Raw genomic sequence first — 18085 nt, forward strand, 5'->3', positions numbered from 1 at the left:
CTATTTGAGATTTAAGTTTTTGACCTATTTTCTTCTTTCCCATGCTGCTATGCCACTTGTGAACCTTCCAGACAACTAATGCATAACAATGCTACTGCTTCCAAGTGTTCACAGTACAACTGAATACTGTATTTTTCTCAGAGCTCCGCGCTAATCTTTGTAAGACTTAAAGGAAACTACTTTTCTCAGTTTTGGTGTCTGTAAACCTGCAATCACATATGCATCGGGGAAAGTTTGTTAAACATTTTATTTCCAACATAAATGGTAAAAACAAATACTTTTAGAACAGGATGAACAACATAATAAAGCAGGACTGGGAGATGTCTATTTCATATGATTACATCTTAGTTTTTGACCTGGATGGAATACTGCACAAATGCAAACGAGTTTCCTATATTTCATACATTCTCTATTTAGGTTTAAGAGCTTTGCATTTAGGTTTACATCTTACTAATACGCCAACTGATGAACTTAAGAATTAAAACTCAAAATCAGAAAACACGCCCTCTGGTAAAAGAAAAAAAAACATGTTTAAGTAAAAACATATCAAAACAAAACTTGAATAGTATCTCTATTCTTTAAGTGACAAATTCTGAGAATAACGAGAGTTGAGGGGATCAAAATGCCGGCTGTAGATGGAACATTTAAAAATCTTGTAGACAGGGAAACTGTCCTCAGGACAGGTCTCCATTCACAGATTTTCCATAAGAGCAAGTCTTTCTATAGGCCATCCAGTAGTAGGTGATACAATAAACTGGGTTATAAACGGGCCTCTTTTTAGAATAGGGATGATATAAAAATGAGTTTGTCACTATCTTTTCCTCTTGAAAACCTTTTAGTCAAGCTAAACTTATTCTCCCCTTTAGGAATTCCTGGTTTATTTCTTTGACATGTCCTCCACGTTATTAGTAGCAGAGTCTATGAGGCTACCTGCCAAAGAGCACTTTTTGAGGGATGATAGGGCTGAATTCAAAGCTGAGGCCAGTGTTCCATTCTACACACTCCTGAGGGGTATATATTTGCTCATTCCCACCCCAGAACCTTGCCACCTCAGGCAACCACTTAAATTGAATTATCATTTCTAATGGCCTTGAAACTCCCTTTCAGTAGTTATTTCTTCCTTTAAATAAAAACTTTATAGCTAAGAGGAGTATATCCTAGTCCAAGAATATAGTAAAGGTCAAAAGAAATTTGATCTGTGCTACAAATGACTCATGCTGGGCCACAGCTCAAGTCAGATAACTTATACCTAACAAGAAGAAAAAAAAAAAATCAGAATATTATTTACTTCACTAAAACTATTGTTTCTTTAAAACTCTACACAAAATTGATCTTATTAGTAAAGAGACTCATTCTTAGTATTTTTTAACAAGTAAATTTTGATAACACCTTTTATTCTCATAATAAGCAATATAACTTCCTGAAGAAAAAAAAAAAAGCTATGCAGGATCCTTTAAACATAGTTTGTAAATATTTCACGTAAGAGACATGAGGGACCTCTGTGGCCATGGGTGAGCCCTGGTTGTCCCTCAGCCCAAGGTCAAAGCCAGTTTATTTCATAAACTTAGGCAAAAAGTGGTGGTTCTTCAATATCCCCTTTCAAAATTATTTTAAAGACCTACCCATTTTCTAAAAGAGTTATTCTTAATAATGAACCTACCAAAGAGAGACTGAAAATCAGAGAAAAATGAAAATGGTGCAGTACAAACACTTCCATCCTGAAGAGTAAGGGATGTAGGATCTAGGCGAGATATGGTACCAACTTTATGCATCTGAAAAGACTTTTAGAACATTTAAAAGAAATCATCATCCTAAGTTTTTTTGGTTTTTTTTTTTTTTGAAGACACTAGGAAAAATTTTTATTGGGAATAAAACTGACAGGCGATACCTATTGGGTCTGAGATGATATAAATGATAGACAATTCCATGTCATACACAAATAATTAACTCTTTGAACCAAAGAACTGATTTCAGAAAATCTATTGGGAAAATGATAGTGTAAATATGAGGTCAAATTCTATTGTGTAAAGAACTGGAAAGAAAATAATAGTTATTTAACTTAAATAAAATTAAAACAAACACAAAATCCTCCTACAGGACTGGAAATAAACCTTTAAAATGCTGTTCTTATTTTTATGTTAGTCATTCAGACTAAGTACTCTTAAAGCATATCAAACTGTAGGTTCACATTTGACCAAGTCGTACAGACCACCTAATATGTACAAACAGGAACTTCAAATATTTCAGTTCCCTGAATATACAGGACCAAATAAGGCACAAGGACCTAAAGAATAAATACAAAGTGAGTCCACAATGTTTGAATGATTTAGGTAAAGATTCTGTCCTGTAAGATAATTTAAATTCTGTTGCATGTGTCCACATTTATTCGGTTAGAGATATATTCATTCTGAAATTTAGAACATTACAGGCTACATACTCTTTCAAACTCTACTGTTGGTATAATCTAATTCAAGATTTAAAAATTTTCAGAGGCTTTCATGAAACCCCTTGCTTATATTATCCTGTTACCTATAATAATCAATAAACTAGTTAAATGATCATTGACATGAATCCAGGAAGCTCTCAATTTCCCTGTTTAAGCTTTCAAACCACCTACACTTCTGTGCATCACACAGACACTCCTAAACAGATTTCCTATGCTGAACCCAGATGCTCACCTGTAGCAGATAAATGAACAATTGCAGCTATCACACCATGCTAGTGCTGCTTTGTGTGGTTATTTGACCGTTTTGTTGCATTTCTTCTTCATATTTTGAATAACTGGAAGAGGGGGAAAATATCAAATGGCTGATATTATAAGAACCACAGGTCTCTAAATTTAACACAACTGAGAAAAGAATAAAAATCAGAAGGAATGAGGAATCTTTCGCCTCAACTGACGTTTGCTCAAAGGACTTAAACCAGCTGGCTGTGTTCAACTGAGAGAAAGGGCAAATGTATAAAATATTAGAAATAAATTATCTAAGATTATGTCTATTAAATGAAGCACAATTCAGAATTCCAGGATGCTTTAAAATCTCTACATCTCCTCTCTATTTTATTCCACTATCTTTTGTAGAACCAATTTTCAATACGGTTTTAGGAATGTATTGATTATGATGTGAAAGAAGGAAACTTCCTGTGCTAAAAAAAAAAAAAAAAAGTTGGCCTAAGACAAATTTCTTTATATTAACTGAATGATTTTGCAACCTGTATAAATGAAGATTAGAAAAAAATCGTCTTAGCAATCAACAAATGCAAACCAACAAATTAAACACTAAGCTACACCAAAAGTTGCTACACAAGAGACGTTTATTAATGTTCTGTTGTATTTACAGTTTTAACATAGCAAACCAAGGTGAATTACCACTTGGCAGAAAGCACATCATTCTACATTTATAAAGCATTGGTTTCTGCTAACACATTGTAAGAGCAAGTAGTACAGTATGTTAGGGATCATCTCAAAAGTTCCAAGCTAATTCTTTCTTTGCTCCTGTACCTAATCCCTCCCTAACTCCTAGCCTCTGGCCTAATCATTAGGAGATAAAAGAAAAAAAAGGGGGTGGGGGGAGGGACGCTGATCATACAGAAAAGTGTCAAGAATTGCATTTTAATAATTAAGCTGCATTTGTCCTTGTCCTTTCTATTTTATACAGTGACAACGCCTCTACAGTCAGTCCCTTAGGTACACAACAAAGAACAATAAGTACTATAAAATTTAGAGTACAGACAATTAAAAAAATTAATGCTTTTTACTTACCAATTGAGAACATATTCTTGACCACACCTTAAATGTATTTTGCACTATGGTTTTGCTTCCAGGTGTTCACAGTACAATTGAATAGATGTCTAGATTAATTTTAACCGCAAATATGAATTACGGGCAGAAATCATAATAAAAGTTTTAACTTTTGAGAAAACCCCTTGAAAATGGCCATACATCTTACACTAAAATATTTAATTCCAAATTCATTTTGAGATGGAGGATGACTAAAGCAAGATTGCCCCCTACTGACTACAGGGACAAGGCTCATGCTATTTAAAATGACTACAAACAATAGATAAGGCATTATTAATACATCACAGACTTGATTGCGAGAGCTTTTTCAAACATTAACCACTAATGATTCCATGATTACAGAATTCTGCATTAACTATTAAAATTTTACACCTAGGAACAAATAGAGAGAAATGATCTTTTTCAACAGTACTTTATTTTTTTAAAGCAGGTGATTATTCCTCTGTGTTCTATATCTTGATTCACTTCCTGCAGGTGTTCTCTTGCTTCTTGAGAGAGAATTCATAAACGCAGGAAGGCCTTTGCCAGAAAACATCTGCCAGAGAAGGATATTGAATATTGAAACTCTAGTTAGCTTGTTATTTTGGCTGAGAGAAGGATGTGGTCACAAAAGAAGGCAGGATGTTTAGAGACAGAGAAGTACATTTTAACATAGCTTTAAGATTACTATACACTGACATCATAGCATTCAATAAACATTAAAATTTCTTAAAACTATCAAAGGCTCTAGAACTAGAAAGAACCTGAACACTTTCTTTAAGACCCATCCAGTCAGGGGTCTGTCTTTCTCCAAACTTCCTAATAAAAGAACAGAATGCAGATAGCACTTCCATCATCACACCCTTAACCTCAACAGAAATGATTGAAACTTGGGGACAGGGAGACAGTAGGATCCAAGTACATAGGTCATTTTCCCAATACGCCTGAGCTGCTGTTTACCCCTGCCAATTCTGTCAGATCTCACGCAAGAAAGAGTTCTCTTAAGGATGCCTATGAAGTCATGCTGTACTTAGAGCATGGCAAAGTTAAAAACTCATAGCCATCACAAATACTTTTAAAAAAATCAATTAGGAAAAAAGTCAATGTTTTTGGGCATTTATCTCTGGAAAAAAACAATATTTATAGCCCAAAACTAATTTTTAAAAAGAAATGTACATGACTGAAGTAAATGTTCTCAAAAATAATGTCTGTATATTTTGTTAAACGTAGTTTTCATCCACTATTTCGAGGCTTTTCTGTATTGGCATAATATATTTTTTGGTTCTCATGGAAGTAACAGGAAAAAGTACAAGTGACTCCCTATATTAATGCTAAAAGAAATGCTAAAGAGATATAGTACTTAAATATTTCTGAAGAAGCTACTTTGTGCCCCAAGTGAGGTTTGTGCATCAAGGTGAGAGTTGGATGGGCTCGTATAGGCCCTTATCTTACTTTTCCATCTTTCCAAATTACTGTAAAAGCCACGACCAGCCTTTTTATATCTTTTGTGATTAGACAACTGTGTAAATCTTTAAAAGGCTGACAAAATGCAGAGAAGCTACAACACTGTAGGAAATCAACATATTCTTTTAAAACTGTTAATACTGTCCCAAACTCCAAATTCAGTTAGTATTTTGATTTGAAGTAAACCAATGATACTGACACAAGTGCAACTTTTCTTTAGACTGAGACCTCAAAATGTGCAGGGACAAAGGCAAGAATACAAGGAACTCAAAAAGAAAATTGATGGGCTGTTATCAAATGGAGGTTTTTGCAATGAGCCTAGACTCAATACAAACCTTAGTAACTTCAGTTTTATCAGTTTCCATTAACAGATGAAAACTAATGGAGTTTGCAAGAATACATGATACAATCTAGATAACTATCTGGCCACTCTGCTTAGCTCATGCTGCTTCCACAGAAGTTAATTATCTCTCTAAGATCTAGAGGCCTGTTTAGATCAACTTAACTTACAAGCTGTTAACAAAAACAACGATGGAACACAAACTGGAGGACAGACAGGTTTTAGGGACTGTGGACATCTTTACTAAACTGCAGATCGTATCGCTTCAAAAAAAAAAATCCAACAATTTACATATCATTTTATTTCAAGAAGACAACTATTTCTTCTTGGATGCTATGTGATTTTCTTTTTTAAGCAAAAATTCCACTGGAAACACTTCTACTGTATGACCACCTTATAACACAGTCCAATAAACCAAACTTTAACTTGAGGTGAATTTTCTTTAATAAGAGAGGTATTAAAGAGGAAGAAGATTATAGAAAGGGAGAAATGAAAGCATGTATCACCATATGGAAGAAGTTAAAATATCTGATGCCTAATAGGTATAGCTCACTAGGTCATAGCAATCACTACCTAATTATGAAGGACTTTAATACCAGGGCTTACAAGCTCTCTTTCCTATTTCAGATGTGGTTAAAAGAAAAAAAAAAATTAAAATTTATTAAGCTTCATATGTACAAGTGCTCTTGGAAGAGTGTTAGATACCAGTTAATTGTGTTTACCACCTTATGGCTATTGTGGCTAACCCCTCAACTCCCTGGCAACCGCAGAGGAAATAGTAACCCATAAATTTATTTTCTAATTAACTGGTAAATAAGAAAAAGTATGAACACCTTACATTTTTTACCATTTCAGATAAAGATGTTTCTAAAAAGTATCTGTTTCTTTTTAAAGAACACAGAAGAAATATCTTGTTTTTACTGCTTCCTCATGGTCATACTTCTTGGTGCCACTGTGCCCACCTTTAGCAGTTCCTTCTGGTTTTTCTTACTGTGGGGTAGGAAGCCAGATTTCCTTTTTTAAGCCAAATGGGAAGCTAAGAGCTGCCTCTATGATTAGAAAGCAGCCTTTTGGGGTCATTTCAAGGTCTGTTTGTATATACTATGTTTTGGATAGCCTGAATAGGAAAGTCACTATTCTCGTGCCTTTTTCCAGTAAAATGCTAGGTCTTAGCACAGCACGGGCATTAAGTTATTATTCTGTTAGAGCAAAGTTATTTTAAAATTCCCTGTGTCTTACTGGCAAAAAGTAATCCTATGGCTAGCATTTAACTAGTGACATCTTCATTAAAGAAAGCAAGAAGTCTCAATGAGAGAAAAAATATTTATACTTTACATGATGGTTTTCTAGCACATCTTTAAACTTAATTAAACTAAATTTCCTCTGAACTACGGAAAGAAAATATTCTATATTTGGATCTGGATGGATGGTTCTTACCCCTGTCAATGGACAAATGAAATTCAGTCTCATGGGATACTATGATTTATCCCCTCTGGGGATAGTGAAAATTAGTAAGGAAGTCATTAGAATTCTAAATGCTGCTCTAAGTCCCCAAACCCTTAATTTAGAGCTCTGAATACTCTGGGCATGTCAGGAATGATTTCAAATCAACTAGACTAGCAAAGTCAGACAGAAAAGCAAAAAAGCCCTCCTCTGCCCTCCTATGGAGGAAGCTCACAGACCTCTGATTTTCTGAGAACTCCTAAAATACTTTAAGGCTCCTGACTCCAAAATACAGAGACAAGCCGGTCTATAATCTCCCTTCACACCTCTAACAGCATTATTACTAAGGATTGCCTAGTACAAATCATAACCCTAGAGATGCTTTGTTTTACATTTAGGATACTCCCAGAACACAAAATAAAAACAAATTTTATAAACAAAAAACCATCAATAAAGTCTTTAACGATTCAGGAAAACTGAGAAGTTCAGGTTTTCTCTCTGCCTGGTTATTTCTTATGTATTAGAAGCAAGATGAACAAGGTGTGCAATCCCCTACTGAAGATGCAAATTTCTCTCTAAGAGAAGAATGAAGAGAACAGGCAAAGTTATGACCTCAGTCCATTTAGAAATTCAGAGCTACCTTTTGACTAGACTTATAAAAAGTACTATTTTAAAAAAATAAGAAATCTGTTTCCTTACTACATTTTAGGAATCAATGAATTTGGAGAAATCTGTTGGTGATTTCAGTGCCCTTTGTAAGAAGGCAAACTGTAGCAATCTCAAAGAATTAACTTTTGGATCTCTGGTAGGTAAGAGTTAAACCAAAGGCTTGGAAGTAACTGTAAGTTATTATCAGACATGGAGAGGAAAGAAAAAAGATGACAATGGTACTTGCATAAAACTGCACAGAACATCTGATAAGCCTCTTAAAGTTGGGATGTCCTAGACACAAAGAAAGCTCCATCATAGGCATTAGGGCCTCAGTCAGTATTGTCAATGTCCATGTGTGTCCAGGCTTTGTAACCTAACTAAAATTCAGGACATGCCACCCACTTCTTAAACATATAATACATTACCTTTCTTTAAAAAATCATAAACACAGATGGTACACTTAATGATTAAAATTTTCTTTCCAATAAAAGTATTTCCTTGAATAAACCAACTTTAACCAATATAAGACTACGTTCTTTGTAAGCTTTAACTTTTATAAGAAATGCCTAAGATTACACTCCACCATGCACGAATCTGAGCTTATCTATCACTAAAGCCCTCTGTTACTTGTATAAGTACATTTAATTATACATGTAAAGTGCTTAATGCAGTATGTGATAATATAGAAAAGTTTATAAATGTTATTATTAATATACCATGCTTGAAAAAAATTTTGTTACATTCAAGAAGTTCTCATATTACTGTTACTTAAAAAATTTCAATGCTGTTCCACCAGGTGGCAGATTAAATATGGTATACTTTCTTTTCTAGAAACATACATTCTGAGACCTATATGAATCTTCATAATTGAGAACTCCACTCTTAGCATACAATTAACTATATAAACTATAACAAACCAACAGCTCACACAGAATACACAATTAACCTTGCACTGAGCCAATACATCACCGAGTTTAAAGGGCTACTCCATGAATTCTATTGACTCTGTTGCAAATGGCCTTAGTACTCAAGATATTTGAGAACACTGTCTCAACTTGGCTTTCCAGCCTTGACCCTCGACTCTTTTATGCTACAATCAAACTGCTGTCCCTTGAGCAAGTGCCATACTTCCCTGCCTGTATTTCTGTTCTCCACTCTGCCTCAGGTGGTTATAAAATTCTTCCCCTGACTGTCCAATTTCCATTAGTAGAAATTCTACCTATCATTTAAGGTTTATCTCAACTGCTACACCCTTGGCAAGGCCTTTCCTGAAGCTTTTGACTGGCTTAGCCCCTAGGTGTTGCTCAAGACTCCCAGGGACCAGGACTGATCCACCCATCCTCAACAGTCTTAAGGAACAAAGGGTGAAGTCCAAGAAGGTCTATTAGATCTTATTATGAGAGGCCTCCCTCTGGTGTACTCTTTCCAAGACTCCCTAGCTCTTCTTTTTTGCAGCTGAAATAAGACGCCATCAGCCTCTGGGGAAAAACAAATACATGACTCAAAGAAGAGCTGGGCTTAGTGCTCCTATTCTAGGCAGGGGATCAAGCCCTTTCTCCCTTTCTTTTCCTTGGGTTTGACCTTCCTTACTCCCAGAGTGGTACATCATTGCTGTGACCCTGAAGCAAAGGAAAGCCTCCTTGACTAATTTTAAGAAATGCAAACCTTTGTGGGCTTGTTAGCAGCCCATGCAAAAGGAGTCCCTAAAGGACCCCATGGTCTCTTCAGACTCAGGGTTCAGGGCCCTACATAATTAGAGCTGAGTGATTAGGCCTGAAAGGCTCCTTCTTGATACTGTCTTCTGGGACTGGTATAACAGTAAGCAGTAATTTTGGGATCCAAGATCGAAGATCTAGAACCCCGAGTACCAGCCAAATATCCTAACTCCCTGATGACTACTAAGACCCCTGTCTTTTTGCCAATGTCAGAACATAAGATAATGTTTTTTCCTATGGCAGTTTTTCTAACTTGCTTTTTTCTACAGTTTTTGTAGAAACATCCACCACTAACCCAGAAACTGCTAAAAATCAATGACTATGGCTCCCTTACCTTCTCTATATCCTCAACCAGAGGGGGTATGCTCTAATCTAAATCTGAATAGAAATATTTAACATATTACATGATTATAGGGACTATAAAAGTTTTGCTTTTCTTTAATACCTTTAATAAATAAAGAGAACTCTGGTCCTGGGGAGATTTGAGAAAGTTTCTGGCATCTTCCGAACTTTCGCATAATTGATAAATCCTCTGAGAAACAGGAGAAAGCCTAATTTAAAAAAAAAAAAAAAAAGTCAAGAATGAATTTACAAGTTCCACATTGAGTCCCCTCCCCAAAAATATCTCTCTTGATAGCACTACTTCATTGTTTTTCTGCTAAAAGCTATCAAAACATGAGCAGTTTCCTTCAAACTTTCTGAAGGATTTCAACACCAAAATTTCCACTTCTCAATGAGAAAATATAACAACCAAATAAGTCTCTTCTGCATATTCAGAATCTAATTGGTAAAAAAAAAAAAAAAAAAAAAAAATGGGGCATACATTTATATTTGGAAGCCTTATTGAGAAGTATTATCAAAACCTATCTTCAAAATAAAACAGCTCTAAAATTTTTTAAAAAGTAAACCTATCTTCTGAGTTCCAAAAATCTATTCCAAGATAACTACAAAAAGAGAGATTATAAACTTTTTTTCAAGTAAAAAAGTTTCATCCTTTCTTGACATGCAATTTTCCCTGTAGACAGTACATAATGTTGTCCACTAGATGTCAGGATTCCCTTACCTATTACAGTAATGCTTACAGTCTCTAATTTCCTTATTCTTAAGAGAGAAAAAAAAAATAGAGTACTTTGCCATTTATTTACCAGGCAGGTAAAGGAATAAGGCTGATTTTGTATGGCAACACCAGAATTTATACATTCACAGAAGTTTTCACCTCTTGGAAGAGTCTGCGGGAAGGTGATGTGCCCCTCCCATGGTAGCTTACACATTCCTTCAAAGATGGTTGGAGTCTTAGACACATTTTTAAAACACTTTTATGGAGATATAATTTACGTACTATAAAGTTCACCCATTTAATGTGTTCAATTCACTGGCTTTTAGTATAGTTATGGAGTTGTACAACCAAAACCATATCTAATTTTAGGACATTTTTATCACTCCTAAAAAAATCGGTACCTGTTAGAAGTAACTTCTTGTGGATACATTTCAAAATATACTCAGTGGTGGGAAAAGCTTTGTACTCAGAACTGATTTTTGGCAGTAACCAAGTGTCATCAGCAGTGAGCTCAATAAACACCATTCTGTTTGGCACCAAAACAAGATTGTAGCACAGGGCTCACCCTTTCAAATGCTGGGTTGGGGGGATCCTAGTGAACTAGAAGATGTACAGCACTACAACTCAGATCCAGTCAAAGGGCAGGTGCCATGTATATAGTCCAGTTTTGCTAGACACTCCCATTTTTAAGAAAAGTAAAAATAAGTCAGATGTTTTAGGTGAAAACTTTTGATTTTTAAATGATAGCAACTAATAAAAAAAAAAACTTCTCAAAATAACTGTAGAACAAACCAACAGCTACGGGCTAGATGTAGCTCATGAGCTGCCAGCTTAAGAACTCTGTGCAGACCTGGTCCTTACAAGGAAAACTCCAAAAAAATTTTGTTCTCTTGGCAAGAGAAGTTCCAAAAATGACCCAAACATTGGGTCCAAATGCATTAAGTACATATCCAAAATCTCACTTTTTTGCCTACTAGTAAGCAGCAAGATAGCAAGAATGATCAATTATAAAACATTATAAATTTATTTCCCATGAAACTTTAATATATTTAAGAAACTGGTCTATTAAATTTCTTTAATCTCTGTTGTTAACAATCAACCTGAAAATATACTTTAATGATTTTTCTTTGCTCCATTTAGGGTTTGCTTGAACTTTAGGATCCGAGGAAGAGGCAAGTCAGCCATTCTCTCAAAGACAGAGTTTAGCACTGTGGTCCCCAACCTATTTTGGCACCGGGGACCGGTGTTCCATGAGAATCTAAGGCCTGATGATCTGAGGTGGAGCTGAGGTGGTGATGCTAGCGCTGGGGAGCAGCTGCAAATACAGATGAAGCTTTGCTCACTGGCACATTGCTCGCACCCTGCTGTGCGGCCCGGTTCCTAACAGGCCACAGAAGTCCACGGCTTGGGGATAGGGGACCCCTGATTTAGAGAATAAGCAAGCCAAGAAACTATTCCTCCAAAGTAACTCTCCCGTAGGTTGTTTTTATTATTAATATAATAAGCTTCTCAGTAATCAAGGGAGGGAGAAAAATCACTATTTTTCTTTCCTTTGAATTCTAATGACTAATAATAGAGTAGATGATGCTATTGGGTAGGTAAGGGATGGCGAGATAGATGACTTGCACTTTTTAGGGTCAGGAATGCATGGCTCTGTCACCCTAGGCAAAGAAGATAGGTCCTGGCTATATTAAGTACCTGTTGGACATGTGCTATGCTGTGCTAGCCAGACCATGTAACAGCACTGCCATTAAGTAAGAAGGCCCAAAACAAAAGAGAGAGAAAAAAGTGATGTCAGAGAAGCAGAGCAAGGCGATTAGAACATCTTTAATAGCTACAGGATAGCCCTGCTATTATTATTTTATAGAAATGATGTTGCTCTGTTACTGTTATCAAAAAATTTTCTTCACAAAGAATGAAAAAGCCAACAATATTCACCTCATTGTTCATTTCTTTGCTTTAAAATGTCTTGGAAGACTTTTAAATAAATATTTAAAGTAAAAAATATGATCTTGAGACCAACAAGCTAAAATGCCTGGCATTAAAAAAGCCTCCTCCTTATCACAAAATAATTCTTATTCTCATTAACAATGAACTAAAGAATTCTGGAAACCCAACAGTGGTTCTTCCAGAACTCATGTTTATAGCCAGGCTATATATTTCCTATTTCCTACTGACCAATCCAGCTGATGATGGGACACATTCATTTGTGAGTAGTTTAATTGATTACAACATGTCTATAAGCAATTTGGGGTTCAGTTTGTGAACTCTTTATGGCAGTAACTCACAAGGAAAAAAATCCAGACTATAAAGTCATCTTATCAGTGTGCCCCACTGGTCACATGGGGAACCAGACAAGTGTGTATGAATGGGTCAGGAAAAACCTAAACCACTAAGAGACATTTTATTAACATGTAAGTTATTTTGATGGTGACAATCGCCTAATCGTTAAGAGAAATACTTTTAAAATTATACTTACTATTGCTGACTAATGTATTACTGTATATAGTAAGTGAGATGAGGGTTTACTAAAAGTAATTTTACTTGTAAATTTAAGATAATCTTTTTTCTCCTTTGTCTTTGTTAAAAGCACTTACCTAAAACCAGGAACACCCACCAAAGCCAATACTGACCATCAAAATATCCAGGGAAATAGGTTGAAAACTAAAAATAAAGCAAAACATTTCATAGTAGCTTAGTAGATAATTTCACATTTTAACTTAAAGGCACACAAAACACAAGACTATTTTGCATACAAATGCTGTCATTTACCTCTTATGATAATTTTTTTAAATAAATCAAAGTATTTTATATATTACTGATTTGAAATGCTTACACCATATGCAACTATCCTTTCTCTCATGGAAAAGCAATCTTGAAATATGATACCATTGAGCTTTATAGACTCCTTGTTTTGAAAGTGTTTGAATGTGGGGGTTTTTTGTGTGTTTTTGGCCCACATAACATTGGCCCTTCTCAAAATATGTTTTGGGAGGATACTTTTACTTTGCTTACTCAGTGCCACACCCAACAACTCGGCCTCCTTTCTAAAGAGCCCTGATTTTGTTTCTACTCCTCCAGCCAAGGCTTGAGGAGCTTTCTCCTATACATCCTGAAACTCACATTCTTTTGCAGGGACCAGCATATGATGTTATTCTAGCCAAAGGGAATTCAGGGCTACTGAGGCCTCTTTGCTCTTAAAGAGAAAGGTTAAAGAACTTTCTACCGTTGAGCACTGTTGTGTTTCTGATGTGATGCCTTAACTCTCAAGGAGGAGCAGCTATACCAACAGGTGGAGCAGAGTCAATGAAACAGTGATTTAACTAACTTCCGGGACAGGACTTAATTTGCAGAAAATAAATTTTCCCATTTTCTAAACCATTTTGAGCTGTTTCCTGTTACTCACAGTCAAAGCCATCCTAACTAATGTAAATTGATTAAATTCAGTTTTAAAATTTAGGCAATTTAAATATTTAGTAAAATAAAAAAATTGGTAACTAATTGTATCTGTTTTCTATTGGGGACTTTGGTGTCCAAGAGTTTAACACAGTTTGAGCAATAAAATATAGTATTTTATTTCTTAATAACAATTAATATTTAGAGAAGAGCTTGGCTCTTATCCCAAAGTCCATGTTTTAGATGAGTATATATTAGCTGTTTGGGGGAAAAAGCCCATAACTTTTATTAGATTCTCAAAAAGACTTAGAATCTTAAAATATTAACAACTTCTTTAGAATAAATAAGTTTTAAACAACTCCAGTGGTTGGTCAGTTAACATTTATTAATTAGTTTAATGAAAATTTATGATAAATATATTGGTTTTACCTATAAAGTTGACAATAGTAATAAACTTATCTGAAATCAGAGGACACTTTAAGAGACTAAATCTTTTATAACTAAATTACTTCATGCAATTCTAACTGGTAACTTACAAATCACTGAAGAGATCTTTAATTTACTTTAGACATTAAGGTTCCCTAATGGAGTAGCTACTTGTTAAACAGTTTTGGCTCTCTAAACATTCTGGCATAGCCAGTGAAGCTACTGATAACCAGTCCTGGAAGGGAGGGAGGAAAAGAAAGGGAGAAAGCAGGGAAAAGAGAGGAGGAGGAAAGAAGAAAGATACACTAAAACTTCAGTAGAAGTAATAAGAAGAATGCCAGTTTTTGACAAGAAACCAGAGAGATGATATCCTTCCTTTTATTATAAAAACTACTTTTAGAACAAACATGCATTATCATACTATAAAGATTAAAAACAGAGAAAACAAGTGGTAAACAACCTATAGTATAGATGCCCCTGGACCACCAATATTTACTTGTATGCGTAAATCAATTGCAACTGATTTAGCTTCAATTTCTTGAAATCAGCACAAAGGTAAACCAAAAATAATTTTAAATGTGACATGATGCAAAAACAGCAAATGAAAAAATCAAATATTCAAAGTAATTCTTATTGTTTCTCTACAGAGAATGTCTTCTCTGATGTATAACTTACCCTGACAATCAGGATCCACTTAATTAGAGAGAGACCAAATCCTGAAATGGCCCCATACCTTCCCGCAGCTGAAGTAGTCAGGCAAAATGACAGGAAAAACCCAATCCAGTTAAAGAGGAATGCCACTGTAAAAGAAGCAGACAAAAAAAGATGTCAGACAATGTCGTTACCCAGAGCAACAAGGCCTTCTCCACTTGCTTCTGCTTAAATGGCCTTCCCAAGGACAAAAGGCAGTCTACCCATCCTCCACAATTCTTAACCCACTTCCCCAAAGCAAACGAGAAAATATCTTTTCTGAAAATCAGATGTTATACAACTATGTCTTCTGCTGCTCACTTTTGAAAATGCCTTAACATTCACCAAACTGTTTACTTATGACTTTACTGTATGTTATACTTCAGTAAATGTCTTGAACATTAAATTAGAGCTCCCAAATAATCTGATTCAAGTCGTTTATCCTCCTGCTTCTATGAATTTTGATAGCTTACATAATGTCACCTCTAAAAGCACTGCTTTTCCTTTATATCTGTTCAGTACAACAAATAAAAGGAATGGCTGCTCATTTCTAAGGCAGGCATATGGAAAGATAAATGCATAATAAAATAACATCAAGGGGGGGGGGAAATCATGTTTACTTTGATCTATTAGGAAATAGAAGCTTACAAAACAAAATTCATCAGACAAAAACATTTAATTCCTATTTTACGGGCCAGGTATGAGTAGGAACAAGGCCTCAGGGACCCGGCAGACCTGAAAGACGAGGCTTAGCTCATGTAAAAATGCAGCATCCCCGTAACTGTTTTAATTACATATTCCATAGATATTCATAGACGTAGACAAGGAAGAACAGGGATATTAAGATAAAAGTGTACTAAATTCTGACATTTCAGTATAAGGCACCAAATATAATGTATTAAAATGTTAGTTCAACTAGTTATTTTAATTCAGTCAGATTCACCTGTAATCCAAAGCACTCTAGTTTTTGGAAAGTGACTCTGCTATGTGTATATACTTACTGAAAAAAGTTAACATAAAAATCCCATCATTTCCTATCCTCAGCTGGTCAGCATCATCAAAATCATCCCGACCCACAAAATCTTCATCCTAAACAAAAAGAAAAAGAAGGTAAATTCACAGTGAATTCTTTCTAGGCAAAGGAAAGACATCAAGAAAAATAGAGAAAGAAACGAAAGTGGCACCAAAGAGAAAATGTATTGCTTTGGCTCAATTTAAAACTATGAGTATTAAAGCTCAATGTGTTAAAAAAAATTTCACTTTGCACCTGAAACTTACATAATGTTATAAACCAATGTTACCTCAATAAGAATTATTTTTAAAAGACCTAAAAAACTTTAATTTCATTGTCTAAAAATTACAAGATATAACTAGAGAAAAAAACAAATCTCCTTAATTTTCTAAATGAAAAGGATTTTTCATTTTATAACCCAAGTTCTTTAACAATACACCTCAAAAATTGTAAAGTTCACAAAGTTCTTTTATATAAATATGTATATATGTATATGTTTGTGTGTAAATATATATACACATGTATAAAAGAAAAAGAAAACATATATTTACATATTTAGCTTAAATTCTAGAACATCAGTAATCCAAGCCCTATGTCGGGCCCAGAATATTATTAAGGAATACAATTGACTAGCACAAGTGTTTTTATGAGACTGACATAGGGGAAAGAAAAAAGGATAGTGTGATCATACGTGAAGAATCAACAGGCCTGTCCACTGCTCAACTCCATAATCATTGGTATATGTTGGTACACAGGTCTGAAACAACCTCACTTCCAGTTTTACTGGTAAAGAGGATCCCTTCCATTATAACTTGAAAATGTATTTCAAGTCTAAAAGTAATATGATCTTGACCAACACTGGCACCAACATATGGTAGCCTACCTTTTCAACTGATATAGGTATGTGTTGAGATGTTGAAAAATAAATGAAAATACACTTAAAAGTGGTAGGCCTGTACAAAGTCCAATGAGAGTTACTCAAGCTCAAACAAACAAACAAACAAACAAAACTTAAAAGGCAACCAAAATTTGCCAACACAGAAAATGAGCTTGGAGACCCACAACCATTTGTTGACAGTGCTTCCCTTGGGAAGTGGAAACTAGAGAAGAGGGAAGGGCCAGAAGCAGCTTCCGTTTCTAGCTTAACACACTTGTTTGAAATTTTTACAAGAATGCTTTTATATTTTTAAAAATACTAAATACCTAGTATTATGACTTCCTATTAGTAGGATATATAAAGGCTTTGCCAGATTAGAAACTAATTCCTTTTTGCATAATTACTCAGATATGTTACAAAAATACATGGAAGTAATTTCTAATACACATGGTCCTCAACTCAATGATGGTTTGACTTAGGATTTTACAATTTTACAGTGGTGCGAAAGTGATACACATCAACAGAAACTGGCTAGGCCAGGCTAAACTATGCTGTTCGTAGGTCAAGTGCGTTAAATGTATTTTCGACTTACAACATTTTCAACCTTCAGTGGGTTTATCAGGATGTAACTCCAACGAAAGTCGAGGAGTTATCTATAATATTGCAAATGCCTTCCAACTTTTCTTCCTGTCCTTGGTATCTCTACTACCAGAATTCCTCCAATGAATTGCTGCCAAGCTAATGTTTCCAAAACACCATACTTGCCTTATTATAACCCCTGCTCAAAAACTGAAGATTCTATGTGACCTACATATAAGTCTAAATGCCTCAGCCTAGCATTCAAGAGATTCTATAATCTACAGTTGTGGTCACAAACTCTTTGCTCAAGCAAAACCAATTACTACATGCACATAACCGACCCTGCACCTAGGTGAAGTCATACCTCCTGCCTGGGATTTTCCCTCTGGAATGTTCTTATCCATTAACACTTGGTGCCCATTTCAAATCCCATCTTCCCCATGACCACATAATAAAAAGTCACGGTTCTTACTGCTCACTGCTCCTGTGCTGCTGCTTAGATATGGGTATTTGTGGGCCCTTTCCCTCCACCCAGCTGGATTTTAAGCTCCTGCATGGCAGGAGCATTGCCTTATACCTATCCACTACAAAATAGAGAACATGCATACTATATAAAAAAAGTGTTCTGTACAATTACTCAATAATAGAACCCTTTAA

General features: G+C 35.2%; 1 protein-coding gene across 1 annotated transcript in view; it reads right to left on the reverse strand.

The window, feature by feature from the left end:
* Nucleotides 1-3294: 3294 nt before the first annotated feature.
* NDFIP1 (Nedd4 family interacting protein 1) overlaps nucleotides 3295-18085 on the reverse strand; it is a 38892-nt gene continuing 24101 nt past the window's right edge. Inside the window, exons 4-8 of the mRNA XM_016124140.2 lie at nucleotides 15962-16049; nucleotides 14946-15070; nucleotides 13046-13112; nucleotides 9837-9942; nucleotides 3295-4334 (exon numbers count right to left, since the gene is read on the reverse strand). Of these exons, the coding sequence (XP_015979626.1) occupies nucleotides 9839-9942; nucleotides 13046-13112; nucleotides 14946-15070; nucleotides 15962-16049 (384 nt within the window). The 3' untranslated portion in view covers nucleotides 3295-4334; nucleotides 9837-9838. The remainder of the gene's footprint in view (nucleotides 4335-9836; nucleotides 9943-13045; nucleotides 13113-14945; nucleotides 15071-15961; nucleotides 16050-18085) is intronic.

This window comes from Rousettus aegyptiacus, unplaced genomic scaffold (assembly GCF_014176215.1).
Source record: "Rousettus aegyptiacus isolate mRouAeg1 unplaced genomic scaffold, mRouAeg1.p scaffold_m13_p_7, whole genome shotgun sequence".
Lineage (NCBI taxonomy): Eukaryota > Metazoa > Chordata > Mammalia > Chiroptera > Pteropodidae > Rousettus > Rousettus aegyptiacus.